The 17,722-nt window shown below is 43.9% G+C and overlaps 1 protein-coding gene across 2 annotated transcripts in view; it reads right to left on the bottom strand.

Annotated features, from left to right (window-relative positions):
- LOC119390219 (5'-3' exoribonuclease 1) overlaps window positions 1-17,722 on the bottom strand; it is a 37,147-nt gene that overhangs the window by 6,415 nt on the left and 13,010 nt on the right. The window contains exons 6-14 of one of the 2 annotated variants that reach the window (XM_037657786.2): window positions 15,875-16,080; window positions 14,322-14,471; window positions 13,637-13,811; window positions 12,427-12,481; window positions 10,584-10,665; window positions 3,328-3,450; window positions 2,430-2,475; window positions 1,007-1,362; window positions 304-519 (exon numbers count right to left, since the gene is read on the bottom strand). In XM_037657786.2, coding sequence (XP_037513714.2) covers window positions 304-519; window positions 1,007-1,362; window positions 2,430-2,475; window positions 3,328-3,450; window positions 10,584-10,665; window positions 12,427-12,481; window positions 13,637-13,811; window positions 14,322-14,471; window positions 15,875-16,080 — 1,409 coding nt within the window. The remainder of the gene's footprint in view (window positions 1-303; window positions 520-1,006; window positions 1,363-2,429; window positions 2,476-3,327; window positions 3,451-10,583; window positions 10,666-12,426; window positions 12,482-13,636; window positions 13,812-14,321; window positions 14,472-15,874; window positions 16,081-17,722) is intronic. The other variant, XM_049414701.1, reaches the window with a different exon arrangement.

The raw sequence follows: 17,722 nt of genomic DNA, 5'->3' as shown, positions 1-17,722 counted from the left end.
AACGGGCGCCGCGTCACGCACAGGTTCGTTATAAACGGGCTGGACTGTATTAGGAAATTCCCCCGTCAGTTTTTGTAACAATAGAACCTCCGAATGTAATACATATCACTAACTATGTTACGTTGCATGCAAAGATACTGAATGAACTTGACTCGACCCCCTTAAATTTGCCCACGCCAAAGGGGTATTACTGGCAGTAGCGAGGCAACCACGACATTGAGAAAATGAGCCATTCCTGCAACCAACGCACCAAGGTCTGACAGGACCTGACACTGCCACAGCTGTGGGAGGGGAGAGCCTCACCTGAGTGGGAACGAACACACTGGCTGACGCCGAGAGCTGGTGCTCGGGAAATACGGGCGGCCGCGGCAGGCAAGGCTCCGACTGCTGCTCCCCATAACGACCACCTCCGCTATGCGCAGGCTGCCTGTCCTTGTGCGGAGACCTGGCAGGAAACTGGGGTCGCAGAAGACTGTCCGGGTGTGGTTGCCTGTGCAACTGTTGTTGATGTTGCTGGTACTGCATATAGAGGGTACGAGAGTGAACAGTGAGAGCTTGCTATAGCTGCCACGGAAGGAAAACATATGCAAGTGCACCGAGTATATTCCAAAAAATTTTAGCAGTTCTCGTGACAGGGACATAGGCCAGTTCGGACGGGTGTACGAAAAACAAGTAGCACACATGTCGTATTTTTTTATTTGTTTATCACAGAAGTACTGCTGGCCTCTCATATGAAGCCTTAGGCAGGAGTGGGTCGTACATAAAAGAATACAGATTTGGAGATACAACAGTAAAATTTGCAAAGGCAAGTCCACAACACAAATATTACGAAGGACTTGATTCACCGCCGAGAACTAGTGCATCAAAACTGAAACACTAGCACTTATACAATGCAGAAGTCTTTCGTGCACGTGCACGGAAAAGAAGAAGACAAGAATATAAGGCATTTCATTTACTTTGGGCAGGAAAAGCCTGACTTGCTTTGGGGACCCTTGGACAGACTTACCAGGAACATTGTAGGCCGTGGAGCAAAAATGTTGCGGGGACTGGGAAAGAAGGGGCGCTGCTGGTACGGTTCCTTGCCAGGTGACGTTGCCATGTACAGGGGTGCCCGGTTGAACGGGGGTGGCATCCTTGGCATCTGCCACGACAGACCGTGGCCGGGTTGCTGCGTCTGCTGCTCGCTCGGCATGCTGTTAAGTGTCTCCATGAGGCGGCGGTTGCTCTCCACGAAGGAGTCCGGAATGAGCGATGCCTCGCAAGGGGGCGGCATCCGAAACTGTGCCCCCAAGCTGCCAGCGCCACATAACGGTGGCGGCGGGTTGCCAAAGGGAAGGGGCAAGTTGGGCCGCTGAGGTTGCACTGTGAAAAGCGAGTGAAATGCAAAACTGGAGATTTTAAGGAATGCTAAAGCTGGCCATTAAAATTAAAGCTTGAAGGGGCACTTCATGAACGTAGTAAGGAAAACATTACTGTACTGTAGATGATGCTGCTGTGAACAAGATAGCCAAGTACAGTAGACTCTCAGTAAATGGAAATCTTTTAGAATTGCTGTATCAATAGAACAACTGCCTCTAATATGGTTGGTTTCGTACTTGAATTCTGTACCCCTGTTCATCTCTCAGTAAACGGAACTGCTGTTAAACGGGACTCCTGTTTAACAGAGCATATCTTACTGCTTCCTTCACTTCAGGTTCCGTTAAACGAGTCAACTCTTAACTGTTACTCCACTACAGCAAGCAACACATGGCCTCAAACGATTTATAACTTGCGCTGCTTCCCACATATGTGCATGCTAAATAAAATACTTTAGACATGTACAGTGGACACCCCGTTGTTATGTTTCTTAGGGGACCACTGGAAAAGGACATGTGATCCAGGAAAATTTATCAACCAATGTGAAGTTCTTGGAACAGAAATCTTTTACTGCGCCGAACTGTAAGGGAAAGGTGGCAACATGCCATATAGCCATCTGGTTTACTGGCCAGGCAAGCAGGAATTGAAGTACACGGCAAATCTGAACGGTGGCTGGCATGCAGGCTCCTCCTATGTGCACGTGCGTCTAGGTGCCCCACCAGCAGTTATAGACACCAGGCCAATTGCCGGTCAGATGCAACAGGCACTGTTCCTTGTAAAAATGGTGCATGTGGCACGTTCTGTGACTGCCGTCAGTGGCGACATGTGGCAGTCAGCATAGATGAGATTTTAGTAGTAGGCCATTAACAAACCTTATGAAGTAAGACATGGTCAACGTGGCACTTTTGTATTTGCAAGCTCATATAACAGAATGAGGCATCTAAGTCCAGCAACTACCAAAGATTAACTAGGAAATGATCCTCCCCTCCAACCCATCCACACCTAGTTTTTACAACACTGTTTATTTTTTAAGTGCCTATAAAAGTGCGATAGCTTCACTCATATGTGCTTACCTGCTATAGGCGTTGGTTGCACCAGCTGGGAGGCAGGCATTTTCTTCTGTATAACAAGAGACACAAAATCATAAGTATTCCATGAAATATGTGTCCTAATCATTACTCCCTGCCTAAGAGGTCAAAGAAAGAAATGTGAAGAAACATTTCGGTAAGTCTACGTAGCTGCACCAGATTGAATTACGTAAAAAAAAAAGCGACATCATCCGTGCTTCTCAAATGCAGGAAAGCACTGGAGTTATGAGGGTGCATGGTCTATGAGAAAAAAATGCAAATGCGCACCATGTTTTCTGTGCAATGAAGCTGCTTTTCTTCGCAACACTGGTAAATAGAGTCACTCGGTGTAACAGAATGAATCAATGACCAATTTTCCGGATGTGTCTAATAATTCTGATGGCTTTGAGGCACTGCCCAGTAACCTTGTAAAGCCAATGTATAAAAACGTCAGAAAATTTGAACGCTGATGACCTTCGCTGTCTAGTCTTTTCAAAGACTTCCTGCAATTCCTGAAGGCAATGGAATCAACTCACCGCCTGTGATACGTTACACTGTGCGTGTGTGTCGTGACGAGTGTGCTCTTCATGTTACGTCCAAAACCGTGGCTTAAAGTAAAATGAGAGGTGCCCCCCATCTTGCACTTTGAAATGCGGCGAGTTCGACCGTCATGCAACTAAGCGCTGCAGGAAAGCCACAGGATCGAATCAACGTTGCCAATCGGGGGGGCATTCGCATGCATGCAACTTTCGCACAAATTTTTTTTAGCATCCCTCTTCCTACAACGAATAGTGAAGAGTGAGTTGTCTTCTGGACGAGAGAGTCAAAGCTGAGACGCATGGCTTGACACAATGACCTCTTCTTGCCAAGAAAAAGAATTAAAGAAGGCTATCGAGAGACTCACGGTGACAAATGCAAGAGCCTGCTGGGCTGCATCCTGCAGTGCACTCTTCTGGTTGTCCAAGCATGCGCTCGCGAACTTTTTCCCATTCGGCAGGACGACAAACGCCTTGAATTTCTTTGGAGGCTGCAAGAGTGCACCCACAAAGCTGACGTGTACCAGCATGCAAGCATTGAAAGTTTTGGAATACAAACTGAATATCCATTGCCGTTTGATTTGTACTCGATAAAGAGAATTTGCTAATTGAAATTGTCGAATAAAAGGCACAAAGTAAATAATTGCAGCAGAAACCATGTATCAACGTTAGTGTCATAAATGATGCGTACAGCACTGCTGGGGACGACGCGTTGGCCAAAGTACTTATCTGCATCCGCTTCCGAAAGAACGCGTGACTCGACCACACACCCAGGGGATTGTAAAAACACACCAGCGTGCACGAAGGAAATTCTTGAGGAAACCATCGGTGTCGTGGAAAATGTGCCAGGTGTCTCCCTGATACACTTGCTTGCGCGCCTCTCTCAAAATTCTTGTACATGTCTCCCTCAAGTTATTTGCCTCAATATGCAGCGAATTCAAAACATTGAAACAGCTGCGCTCAAACTTCGCATTGGGGAAAATCATAGTCGATGAATCTTTCAGTCATTCAGTAAAAATTAGAGGTGTGCGAATATTCGAAATTTGAAATATTTTTCGAATAATGTTCGCTATTCGATTTGATTCGCACTGGAATTTTACTATTCGAACTATTCGAACTTCCCCAAAACAAATACAGTCACCGTTCGATTGAAAGTGAACCCTTCAGATTTTCAATATGTTTCACCTCATTACACTCGTATTGCGGCAAAGCTGCCTTTTAAGCTCTGTTACGGTCGAACTTTGCCAAGACACAGTCAACGTCTGATTGGAAGTGGTCCGTGGATTTTCAATATGCTTCACCTCATCACACCACGGTATTGCGGCAAAGCTGCTTTTCAAGCTCTGCTATGGTCGCAAATGTATTAACTTGGGGGCTCAATTAATGCTGTTTTGGACCTGATATTGGGGCAGGAAGTCCGAAAAATCGGAAGCCGAAGCTTTTTAGCATCCAAAATTTCAGATGTTCTTATATATCGACGTCTATGAGGCCGATTTGGAACTCCTGACTTGAAGGGAGCACACCCTTGTCCGCCACCTCAGTTGGGCTTCCACAGAAGTTGAGAGAGGAGGAGAGGCTGAGGAAATGGCATCTTTGCCTATCACGTGTAGAGTGTTGTCGGCAACACTTTGGTTGCGCCAAATCATGTACATAAATAGAATTCGGCCTCTACATTGCCTCATTCTTGATAAGACAACTATGAAACACCACCCTGCCAGTGCTTCATCAACCTAGCGAAAAGAAACACTTTCATGTTGCTATTAGATGCGAAGCATCTTATGGCCGAGTTCAATCTGGTGGTGGTGGTGTGCGGCTTGACCACCCTTACTGCGCATGCGCAAACCCTCTCCACTCCCCCTGAAACATGGGCTCGACATGCCGAAACGCTGCTTCGCATCGCTTCATGGTCCCCTTTAGCGGGAGATGGTGTAATTTCTAATAAGGTCGATTCCACGAAAGATCGAAAAAGGGTGTATATTTGATGTTTCCGATTTTTCTGATAATTTTGTATGTTGTGCACATATGACTGCACAGCACGAAATCGCAGTTCGTTTTCAAATAAAAAATTTTTTTCAACACAGGAAAATTCGACAAGTGTCGCCGGTTGACGACGACCATTTTACGAAGAATGCGTTTTCGTAACTTCGGAACCATGCTGGCAGCCACTGAAGCTATATATTACAAATATCTTTCTTTTTGGCGAAAGTAGAAGTAAAGAGGAAATAGCTCTTATCATTTCATGGAATTCTGAGTAAATTATGTATTTTTAAAAATTCACGAAAAACGCTGCGTTTTTGAAAATCAGTCAAATTTGGGACGCTATGGCCACATCTGTGAACATCTTAGCTTGTTCATATTTGCAGTATGAATAGGCCTTTATGTGAATAATGAACCTCTGCATTTGTATTTCTCTAATAATTTTCAAAGTAGTAAATTTTCATGCTCGAAACACCAAAAAGAGAAAAGTGCTCCTCCATTCAAAAATCTATAATAAAAAAAACCCAATCTCAATTTTGTTCAAAGTCCCCCAAAATGTTCTCAAAGGACTGCAGAATGATATTATGAAAAAACATGTTGCATCATTTTTATTACAACAAAAGCAGAAAATGTCAAACATTGTGTTTCCAGAGCGTGGTGGCCACTGCGTAAAGGACATCTCTAGTAACAAGAAAATACAGTAACACGTCTTTTTTCTTCTCTGAGCTTCGCTAAACAGCAGTAATGATCTATTGTTGGAAAGTGGGAACTGTTTTGCAAAGAAAAAAAAAGATCGTTCCAATTAAATGCATTTGCGACACCACTTACATTCCTCGTCGACGGGCAGCACGGACATTTTCATTCCTTTGGATAATTTTTTTTTAGTAAATGCGCTTATATAAAAGTAACGAAGCTAAACGCGAAATATGTGTAGCTGAGTCGATCATGCATTGTAAGAATGTGAGAAATCGCAAATGGCGGCAGTGGTGAACGGCGAGTACCGCAGTGCAACCTAAGCGCAGCAGCCACACATTGTTTGCCAGGCTTTGTCACTATGCACGAGAAAAAGCTGGGGTGTCGATTGCGTTGGTTACACGATACAGTTTTCACCGCTCGTCGCTCTCCCGCCCGGTCTCTGGATCCGCACAGTGCGGATCGTGTGGCCCGCGCTACAAGCACTCGTGTAAACGGAGTAGCATGCGTTAGGCGGACAGGTGCAAAGGGCGGCGCGATGGACGCCCGCCTGAGCAGACGACAGCAACGAGTACGGCTGTGCCAGTCAGCCAAACACCACCTGAGATAGAAGTTAAGCATCCAAATTGTGCTTCACTTTGATGCGATCACTATCCTGTATACGCTCTGAAGGTGGCTATGGGTAGGCGTTATAGCCATGGCCGAGATTTTGTACGGACTGCCTCATGGTGCACAAAAAGAAAATTTCGCTGCAGCAGAATTTTCGTTACGTAGAAGATATCGGATCGAGACTCTTTTGCGGAGGGTCATGAAGCAGGATGCGCGCTCAATTCAAGAGGGAAACCAGATCTGCCAGCACTCCTTCAGGAGAAAGAAGGATATGCAAAACAAAGCAGATGCAATGCAAACAAAACGTGTTTTGTCCGTGGCCAGAACTGCTGCCACCAATCTTCACGTAATCGATTCTTTTTAAACTCTGCATTGATCACATAAGGTTTGACAACGTACACATTTGGGCCAACAAAAACCAAACCTCTTGGCGACCGTTCTCCAGAAATTCATTTCCATTCATGAAGAGACCTTGGCTTTTATACCAGTCTCTCAATTCTGGCACAGCACATCATCATAAGAGACGCATGGAGGGAATGCGTTCTTTAGCACTCAAGATATGAATTATACTCAACTGAAATAGATTAAAGAAAAGGAGGCTACAACTGAAAGTGCATACTGTGGACTGAGGGATGTCTAACACTGGCGTGAAGTCGCAAACCACGCGAATGCATTTAATTGGAACGGTCTTTTTCTTTACAAAACAGTTCCCAATTTCCGACCATAGATCATTACTGTTGTTTAGCGAAGCTCAGAAAAGAAAAAAGACGTGTTACTGTATTTTCTTGTTACTAGAGATGTCCTTTGCACAGTAGCCACCACGCTCTGGAAACACAATGTTTGACATTTTCTGCTTTTGTTGTAATAAAAATGATGCAACATGTTTTTTCATAATATCATTCTGCAGTCCTTTGAGAACATTTTGGGGGACTTTGAACAAAATTGAGATTGGGTTTTTTTTATTATAGATTTTTGAATGGAGGAGCACTTTTCTCTTTTTGGTGTTTCGAGCATGAAAATTTACTACTTTGAAAATTATTAGAGAAATACAAATGCAGAGGTTCATTATTCACATAAAGGCCTATTCATACTGCAAATATGAACAAGCTAAGATGTTCACAGAAGTGGCCATAGCGTCCCAAATTTGACTGATTTTCAAAAACGCAGCGTTTTTCGTGAATTTTTAAAAATACATAATTTACTCAGAATTCCATGAAATGATAAGAGCTATTTCCTCTTTACTTCTACTTTCGCCAAAAAGAAAGATATTTGTAATATATAGCTTCAGTGGCTGCCAGCATGGTTCCGAAGTTACGAAAACGCATTCTTCGTAAAATGGTCGTCGTCAACCGGCGACACTTGTCGAATTTTCCTGTGTTGAAAAAAATTTTTATTTGAAAACGAACTGCGATTTCATGCTGTGCAGTCATATGTGCACAACATACAAAATTATCAGGAAAATCGGAAACATCAAATATACACCCTTTTTCGATCTTTCGTGGAATCGACCATAACAATATGCTTAGGAATCCTCTCTAACTTTCTTTTCTACAATTTCGCTTCGAAGTATTCGAAAAATATTCTAGAAATATTCTAAAAATATTCGATTCGATTCGCACTCACACTTCAATATTCAAATTCGCTTCGCACCTAAAATTTTGCTATTTGCATAGCTCTAGTAAAAATGCCAATCTGTTAGGTATCCTACATACAATCTTTAGGCAAGACAACTTATTATTTTACGAGTTTAGCCATATTTTAACATGACCTTTAAAATGATGTGTCATGCCACATACGGAAGAAACGGAGCACAACTCTCTACATACACACAATGACGTGCTGATTTCGTTCCCATATCTTTGCCACTGAGCAACAGCTAGCTGAAAAAAGTTAGTCGAATCTTGCTATAACGAATACCGCTACAACGAAATTTCCACCACTACGAATAATTTTCGATTCCCCGTCAGCCGCCCATAGAAAACAACGCGAAAAATGTCTCGTCACAACGAATACTTTTTCTGGGTATTTCCGCTTCAACAAAGTTTTCGCGAGTGCCACCAGATAAGGAAAAGGAGCTTGCCTAGGACTGCCGCGAAATTCCGCTAGAAACTCGACTACCTCGTTGCCAGAGCCGTGCGGCCATATCACAAGACCCGTGTCTTCATCGGAGACATGCTTTCTGCCACCACACGCACATCCCGGTAAATTTTTCGCCATTGAGATGCTCGGCGACAGAACGTCCATCCGCCATCATGCTGCCGGCGGGTTTGATGCACGTGCGGGCCACGGAAGAATTGTTCTCCAAGAACTCCCACCATGTTTTTGAAGTAGCGCTCAAAACAAAACCACTGCTCGTCGTCACCCTGCAATCGTGAATGACATCCACGGTGTTATGAAGGCACACACGTGGCCAGCGCGCACCTAGTCCAAGCGTAGCTACATTCTGCTGCAACCGCTATGAACAGAAATGCAGTCGTGTCGACGCAATCACACATAGCAACGGTGCAGTTCTGGAGGCACGTGCACGGCCAGCACGCAGAGACTGAAAACGGAACCACCGTTTGTCGCAACCGCTGCGCAGAAAACCGTGGTCGCTATTGTCGTGATCATCGATAGTGAATACGCTTAAGCATATAGCTAACACACCGGAAGAAAGATTAAAGGCAATAAAGTCGTAAAATTGCAGGAAGTGTTTCGGCTTTCCTTTCGCTCGCTTATGACTGTGGTATGCTTCGTTTTCACTTAGCCTCTGGCAAAATTTGGCACGCTCTTTCGTGGCGCTACGTGCTCGGCACGCTTCCAGGGTAGCCTGCCTATCGTATTTGCTTGTGTATAACCCACGTGTATGACTCGCGTAATGACGCAAAGCCGCCTTCCTTGCATTGCCGTGAAGCCAACTTGCACACCGAAATTCGTGTATAACCCGCACCCCGAGTTTAGCGCTAAATTTTCTGTATATTTCGTGCGTGTTATACGCGAGAAAATACATTCACACAGTGTGCGGCCAAGTACGTCCGAGTTAGCGAAAATTCAATGCAAGAGACAATGCATGCGTTGCCGGGACCAAAGGACGAGTCATAATCATCAGCTCTTCCTAACTTTTGCGGTCTATAGATGAAATTTCGCTGCAACGAAATTCCACGACAACGAACTTTTTCGCGCGTCCCGTCAATTTCGTTGTAGCAGGATTCGACTGTATTCATTTAAAAGCTCTTCAGTATACCAGCTGTCCAGTAGTGAGTGACATTTTATGTAGGTCTACAATAACACAAATGAACCTCAATTATTGGTATATTATGCAAAGTATTGGGTCATCAACCACCGGACTGCCTATCTCTCCACTAGTCGAAAAACCAAACGGCACGTAAAAACCCACGTTCACTGAACAGCACACGCCTGCAATTTAAGCGCATCCCCACGTGAACTATTACATTTTCTTGCGTATAACTGTCACCCCAACTACAAAATGGAGAAAAAATAAAAATAAACAGAAAATAATCGCCTGCATATTGCCGTGAAGCCAATTGTGTACCGGAATTCATGTATAACTCACACCCCAACTTTAGCTCCGAATTTTCTGTATATTTAGTGTGGGTTACATACGAGGAAATATGGTAACCCTACAGATGTGCCAAGTGCCAACTTGGTTTCTCTCTGCACACCTACACTGTAGAACATATGGCACCTGAATATCATCAGTCCAAGAAATACAATAGAATCCCGGTAATTCAAAATCTCAATTTCAAATTGCACGGCTGAACTGGGCAAAGTTGTACACGCTTGAATAGGAAAAGATCCTTCAGATTTGGACTCTAAGGGGCGGCCAACAATTATTTCGAACAAGATTTCTTGCTTCTATGGCCCGCCTTTCGTATAAATGTTGCATCCCATCGCCCTCGCTTCAACGAGTCTCCGAACTATGAAATCGTGCATACTTGTTTTTGATTAGGAAATTTCACAACTGGAACACCTCTAACAACCTGACACGAAGGTTGTTATGGATGAATCAGTCTGTGCTAAGCCCTAAATGCTACTAGTTCAACCTATTTATGATCACTTGACGAGACTCACCTTTGATGTCGCGATGCATACACCTCAACGAATATACGGACACTGCTTGCGGAAAAGTTCTTTCGGTAAATAATTCAGGGAACTCTGGTACATTTCCTACGGCTTCAAGGTCTAGGACTTTTACTGAACGTGAAGGAGGGGGGAAATGAAATTTTAAAATGCAACGTCGGTTAAAATGCAACCACGTTAAGCTCAACTTCCATCACTAAACCTGCAGCAGAAATCGCTCTTTAACGACTCGACCACTTTGCTTTGAGGGATCACTTGCACGCACCTGTCCATCCATTCCAATGCAGAAGTGTTCTGGCTCTGCACCCATCGACTCCTTGGTGCGCTTCACCAAGTCCTCCAGGATGCTGCGAAGGGGAAGACACCTTTGTGCTGGGCACATGCGCAAGCGTGTAATCTCGCCACACTTTTGTTCACAATGCCCGAGGCTGCTAAAACAAAACATTATCGATGAATTACTTGGCTTCGTGAGCAAAATGCAATCATTTATCAGTCAACCATGGTAAGTACACTTGATTTCTACAGCCTATGCTTAAATAAAGCCTGTCTTTTCTTGATTTCTCTACCCATCTTGATGACATCATGCCTACTTGTTCAGTTTTCTACACTAATTTCCAGTACCACTGAACTTGTTCTAAAAGCCAACAACAAAAACATGCACCTGTTTCTGGCCTCTACTCTGAAAAAGGTAGCAAAATGAAAATTGCATTTTAATTAAGGGTGTGCGAATATTCGAAATTTCGAATATTTTTCGAATAGTGTTTGCTATTCGATTCGATTCGATTCGCACTGGAATTTTACTATTCGAACTATTCGAACTTCCCAAAAACAAATACAGTCACTGTTTGATTGAAAGTGACCCCTTCAGATTTTTAATATGCCTCACCTCATTACACTCTCGTATTGCGGCAAAGCTGCCTTTCAAGCTCCGTTACGGTCGAACTTTGCCAAGACGCAGTCAACGTCTGATTGGAAGTGGCCCCTAGATTTTCAATATGCTTCACCTCATCACAACCCGGTATTGCCGCAAAGCTGCCTTTCAAGCGCCGTTACGGTCGTACTTTGCCAAGACACGGTCAACATCCGATTGGAAGTGGTCCCTAGATTTTCAATATGCTTCACCTCATCACACCGCGGTATTGCGGCAAAGCTGCCTTTGAAGCCCTGCTACAGTCGCAAATGTACTCACTCAAGAAAACGCTGGTTCCAACATGGAGATGAAAGATGTGGCAGAGGTGGGGGCTCAATTAATGCTGTTTTGGACATGAAATTTGAGCAGGAAGCCCGAAAAATTGGAAGCTGAAGCTTTTTAGCATCCAAAATTTCAGATGTTTTTATATATTGACGTCTACGAGGCAGATTTGGAACTCCGGACTTGAAGGGAGCACACCCTTGTCCACCACATCAGTTGGGCTTCCACAGAAGTTGAAAGAGGAGGAGAGGCTGAGGAAATGGCATCTTTGCTATCACGTGTAAAGTGTTTTGGCAACACTTTGGTTGCGCCAAATCATGTACATAAGTAGAATTCGGCCTCTACATTGCCTCATTCTTGATAAGACAACTATGAAACACCACCCCGCCAGTGCTTCATCAACCTAGCGAAAAGAAACACTTTCATGTAGCTATCTCCTAACAATATGCTTAGGAATCCTCTCTAACTTTCTTTTCTACAATTTCGCTTCGAAGTATTCGAAAAATATTCTAGAAATATTCGAGAAATATTCGAAAAATATTCGATTCGATTCGCACTCACACTTCAATATTCGAATTCGCTTCGCACCCAAAATTTTGCTATTCGCACAGCTCTAATTTTAATGCTTTGATGAACAATCAAACGGTGAAGAATGCAACAATGCAAGCGTCATTAAAAAAAGAAGTGATCAACATAACTGACACTGTAACAACTCGAATGTCAACCTTTTGCATTATGGGAACACCATTTATAGCCTTCTGTTTATCACTTTCGTAAGCTAACATTTTGTTTCATTCAAGCACGGCGAACATACCTATGAATTTTGATTTAGTGAGCTTTTGTGCATCTTGCATAACCTTCACTGTATTGCCTAATACGAAACGGGGTAAGAGTGCTTTATCGAAATCTGACATACCTCGCTGATGATGGAGCCACAGTCCCAGAGTTCTCTTCCTTAAGGTTCCTCGCTCCTGAGAACAGTACAAGACAAATAAAGAAACAATGATTTCAAGAGCACTAACCAGAAAATCGTTTCCTAAGTAAAGGAGGGATACTGAAATAACATTTTTTTTGTTTTTTATTAGCAATAAAGCAATGTCCTGGGTCTGAATGCCCCAGAAAAATCAATACACTGGGATGCTTCAAAGTGCTCCAATATATTTGCCATTCAAGCTACTTAATAACCTATTTTAGCTTAGCTTATCAGAAAATGTGAGCGTCATGATTTGATGGCACAAAACAAACATCCTTTCGACCTGCAGTCAAAGCACAGTATCCATTCATCATTTTCAGCCTATCTAAGTCCCTTGAGTGAGGGAGGCCTCTTCCAATAATCTCCAGTTCACCCTATTTGTGCGAGCTTGAGTTCTGCTACTGAAAGCTAAACAATAACTAAGGTCAAGGAGCGATGTCAAGGATAGAACAAATGTGAAGTTCACCACAGTGGATGTTCGGGAATGTTGGAATTGCGCAGTTGACAAAATAAACAAATAGAGAGACAAAGCTGTACATATAACACTGTTGCACCCAGCTTAGTCTTGAGTGCTTTTCCGTGCTCTTGGGTTTAGTAAAGAAAAATGTTTTGCAACTGAGCCCACATTTTGGATTAGGAGGTCCCACCGACAGTAACATTTAATGCAGCGTTGACGGAGGTTGTGTACAGTACTGTCCACTGTTAAATGGAACACTCTAATGAGCAGCTTTCATACTGCGGTCCCCTTACCTGCATACGGATGTGGAAACGTTCGTGGATGGCACTAGTCAGTCAAAAGGAGTCTGAACTGCCATCCACCAGTAGTCTTATACAAATCTATGCCACTGTGCTTTTGCAAGAGAGTGAAATTTGGACATGCCCTGCACGCATGTGTTCCCTTTAACAGTGGACCCGTTTGTACATCCAACAACAAAGACTGACGAGGAACAAGATTTGTGACAAAGCCAGATTTCTGCATAGCCTATGATCTTCTAACTAAATTTCTTAGCCCCCTGCTGTTTTTGCTACCTACACTGTTATCACTTAAATTGGAAGCGTTGTGTTTCGCTTTATCTGAAGTGCCCACGCACCAAAGATTTGTCACCAGGTCTGTAACACCTTTCGCTACTCGAAAATGCGACAAACTCCGCACCTTTGAAGAGCTCGTCCAGCGAGAGGGGAGTGCCCTGGTGCTGTGAAGAGGTTGAAGCCTGCTGTGCAGGTGGTAGGGTGCACGCCATGGGTGCTGCTGTCGCCTTCTGCAGCCCAAGCCACAAGGAGGCAAAGTCTGACGTGTTTTCACCGGATGACTCGGGAGCTGGGGAGGACTGAAAGCAAGTGAACGTGCCATTTTAGTCGCACGATCTGAAGTTATCATCTGCAATGCTGACTGTCTAAAAGGAGTTCACAGCAAATTTGGGCACTGCAGACAAACAAGCAACATCTGTAGATCACTCAGTGGCAATCGCGGATACAGATGAAGGTTAGGAAACGATGAGACGATGTACAATGCCGCTTTTACCACTTCGTGCTTGTTTTACAACATCGAGCACGTCTCTCATCTTTTAACGAATGTGTACCCCCAGCAATGCTGGCACGTTGTCTCCATAAAAAGCGTTTATGCAAGCTCTCAAAAAGTTTGAGTGCAAGTTGGCACGGTTTAAATTTACATCAGGGGACGTGATGACAGCACCTCTGTTCTTGGCAGTGCTTTTGCATGAGCTAACATGGGAATGTACCGCATGTGCCGGTCAACCTAACAGTCAATAAAGGCGAAAAAGTGCACGTTACATCAACGTTTTACTTGAAACACAATGAGAAGCTTGACGTTCGCTCACCTTTTGAGCCTCGAATGGTGAATTTGGTGAGTGGTGAAACCTGTTCTTCCCTTGCCGACGCTGTGGTGACAAGTCCTGCCAGCCGTTATCTACGCTTGCATGGGTGGCCCGTGGTTGAGCAGAGCCAGTTCTGACCTTGTTGCCAGCAACCTACATTAGACAAAGCCGCAGGAGCAAAACATCCCTTCAGGCAAGAGTTACTATGTATTGTAGATGAATGCGCCAAAATTTCCAGTAATTTATTACGAGATGCTGGATACTTTATTGCAAGAAAGTTAAGCCTGGTAGGCTGTTGCTTGTACATACTTTAGCAAGTCAGGTTAATTACGGATTACTTAAACCATATTCATTTACTGTGCAGTCATCCATGCACAGTTTTGTAAAAACACAATTGAATTACCGACTTGAAGAATGTGCGCAAGTTGCTCATTTGCCTGCAAGCATTATGAGAAATGAAAAAATTTCTCTTGCGATTTCTGTCATTGGCAGCACGAAGAATGTTTCAGTTCATGGGGCATCTCTATCAAAAGGACAACCTTAAACAATATGCAGCACACAGTCAAAATAATACAAATTGTATATGAAAGAGAGTGAGTTGAAAAAGCTCAATGCCAGTTGCTTTTTCTTTGACATCACTGGTCACAACTCGCAGTACAAATTGCATACACAGATGTGTGCTCAGCAGCTGAAGGCTATATCCTATAGCTTTGGAATCCTGGATTCGTGGAGTTTTACATCTAAAATTAACAGTGCAGCTGTGAAAGAGGTGGCGTAAATGCCGCTTCAGATTCTCAAATTTTACAAACTACGTTTTCTGTAATGTGGATCTAGACTGAATTACATGTGAACTTTTTCCTTTCAGCCCCCATCGAAATGTGATCATGCGGGCTGGCACTTGAGTACTTAAAAAGCCATAGCTATTAAACCACAGTGGCATGTCTGATGAAATGCGTATTCAGCTAGCTGCTGTTTGCAACGAATGCATATCGCAAGGACATACTAGACGAAAGCTTTCTCATTTCTGCAACAAAGAAAACATGTGGTACACCTCTTGTTTGCTTTACAGGAGGCATGAAAATAGCAAAACACTCACACCACATGAATTGCGCAAGGATGCACATTTGGACGAGTAGGTGATCAGTCATGTTTTCAAAAACAGAGTTTTTCCTTTACGTTTCGTCCATGCTTAGAGCGTGCACGTTCTCGGCGTATGTCCACTTTGAGAAATGGAAATTGACAACCACCCGTTTGTAGCGCGAAGCAACAAGGAAATCCATACAGAACCAGACCAGGATTAATTTTTAGGCAACTAAGAGGCTTTCTTTCCGAGACATCTATATGGATTAAAAAAACCGGTAGTTTCGTGCTACAAATGAGTGGTTGTCGATTTCCCTTTCTTTACCCTTCCATCACCTTGCGGGATTTTGCAGAATTGATTTGCAATAACACGTCCACGTTCTTGACAGCATGGCTCACACTATAATCGGGTGCAAACTTAGTGCCACACAGCAGACACACGTTAGCGCAGTGATGGGAACATGCTATCGTCTCACCGCTGAGTATGAATCCGCCTGTTGCTGGCGGCGTGCTGGCACCTGGTAGAGTTGTTGGCTCCTCTGGCCTCGGCTGCCGTACGACAGGTTCACCAGGAACAGAGTGGAGATGCGGTAGCCGTGATGTTCCGAGCACCGCAGGGGGAGGCCGCCCGCAAACGGCTCATCAAACACTACCTCGCACATTTGTGGCTCGTTATCTTCCACTGTAGATAATCGGAGATTGAGAGATTTTTATCAGAATCTGGAAACATCGGTGTCTGAAGTTCATTTTGAAGTACTTGTGTTCTTAATTTGAAAGGAGGTGTCAAATCAAAAAGAAGTGCCAGCTTGACAGGATCGGAGAAAGAACTAGTATTGTAGGCAGACCTCTAAATCAGAAACACATCATCATCTTCAGCAGCCTCTCTTTGTCTACTGCAGGACGAAGGCCTCTCCAATGATCTCCAATTAGCACTCTCCTGCGCGAGCAGATTTATGCCTGGAAATTTCTTAATTTCGTTGCCCCATCCAACCCTCTGCCTTCCTTGGTGGCTTTGTTTCCCATCTCTTAGTATATGCTCCGTCATTAACTGACCATCAGTTATCGAAACCCTTCGTAGAGCATGCATAATGATGCAAGGTAACAAGTTAAAACAAAAGGCAAAAATAAACACAGCGAAGGTTAGTCTGCTTACAGTTTCATGCAAAAACATCGATTACCAAACTCGCACAGCCATTGTAGTAACACCACTACCGAGAAGCACTTACCAAGAATCTGTTACCTTCAGTGGCAGCTTGCCTGTTTTTCAAGTCTAGTACCACTAATATTCACATATAAGCTCTACAAACCAAGATGAACAGGAAGTTACTTTTGGTGAATTTTCAGTAAGCAAGGAGCTCATAGTAGCTCGTGCAAAGAAAAAGAATCTGTTTTTCAAGCACATTTAGGGTCTTCACAAAGCTGGCTTACCGAACTGAATGATAACCAAACATCAAAAATCTGCCAAGATTGAGTTTGGTCCAGTTGAACATTGCCTAAATTTACCAAGCTTATTTGAAGGAATGTAAAAAAAAAAATTAAAATTGGGCATATTGAGGGCAAACATTGCAATCTGATTATAAGGCAGCAATGGTGGAGAACCTCAGGTTAACTTAGAACATGTGGTAATCTTTAAACTCTCCGAAATCCGAGTAAGCAAGCATTTTTGCAATCTGTCCACACTAAGATGAAGCTGCTGCTGCTGGGATCGAACTTGTGACAGCCATTGGGCTACTGTGGCATGAAAATCAAAGATGCTTGAACCACAAAATAAAACTTAGGCTTTCGAACGTCCGAGGATAACACTCCAATATCCAAACTAAACTATTTTGAAGCTTTAAATGGACACTAAAGAGAAACGATAATGTTTAGATTGATAAATTATTCTTACAGAACTTTACTGTAATTAATTTCACAATTGCATACCTGCCAAGTTTGGAGAAACGGAATCCGGGAGATCTACTCACCGGGGGGGGGGGGGGGGTTACTGGACACTGTCAGCGGGACTTTGCGGTCGCCGCTCACCGGTACAGAGTCCAAACCGATAACATCGCTTACGGATCGTCTGTTTCACGTGCGAGTAAATGCGCGCTAGCGCTAGGGACGAACGCGGTTGAAGCAGAGATGAAACGACCCGGCCGTCACCGTCGCGCGAAGGGCACATGCGATAACATCGCTTCGCGTGCGAGGCCTGTCGTCACTTGCTTACCAGTTATTTCGTCGGGAAAGGGACCATCGGTCGCAAGCGCTGGCGAACACGCTATCTCGACAGACATCGGTAACGGCTACCCTTTAAAGTGCTTGGCTCTCCACTTAAAGCAGTAGTG

Source organism: Rhipicephalus sanguineus, chromosome 4 (genome assembly GCF_013339695.2).
Source record: "Rhipicephalus sanguineus isolate Rsan-2018 chromosome 4, BIME_Rsan_1.4, whole genome shotgun sequence".
Classification (NCBI taxonomy): Eukaryota; Metazoa; Arthropoda; class Arachnida; order Ixodida; family Ixodidae; genus Rhipicephalus; species Rhipicephalus sanguineus.
Note: the sequence above shows the minus strand (reverse complement) of the source record. Positions and strands in the feature narration are given on the sequence as shown.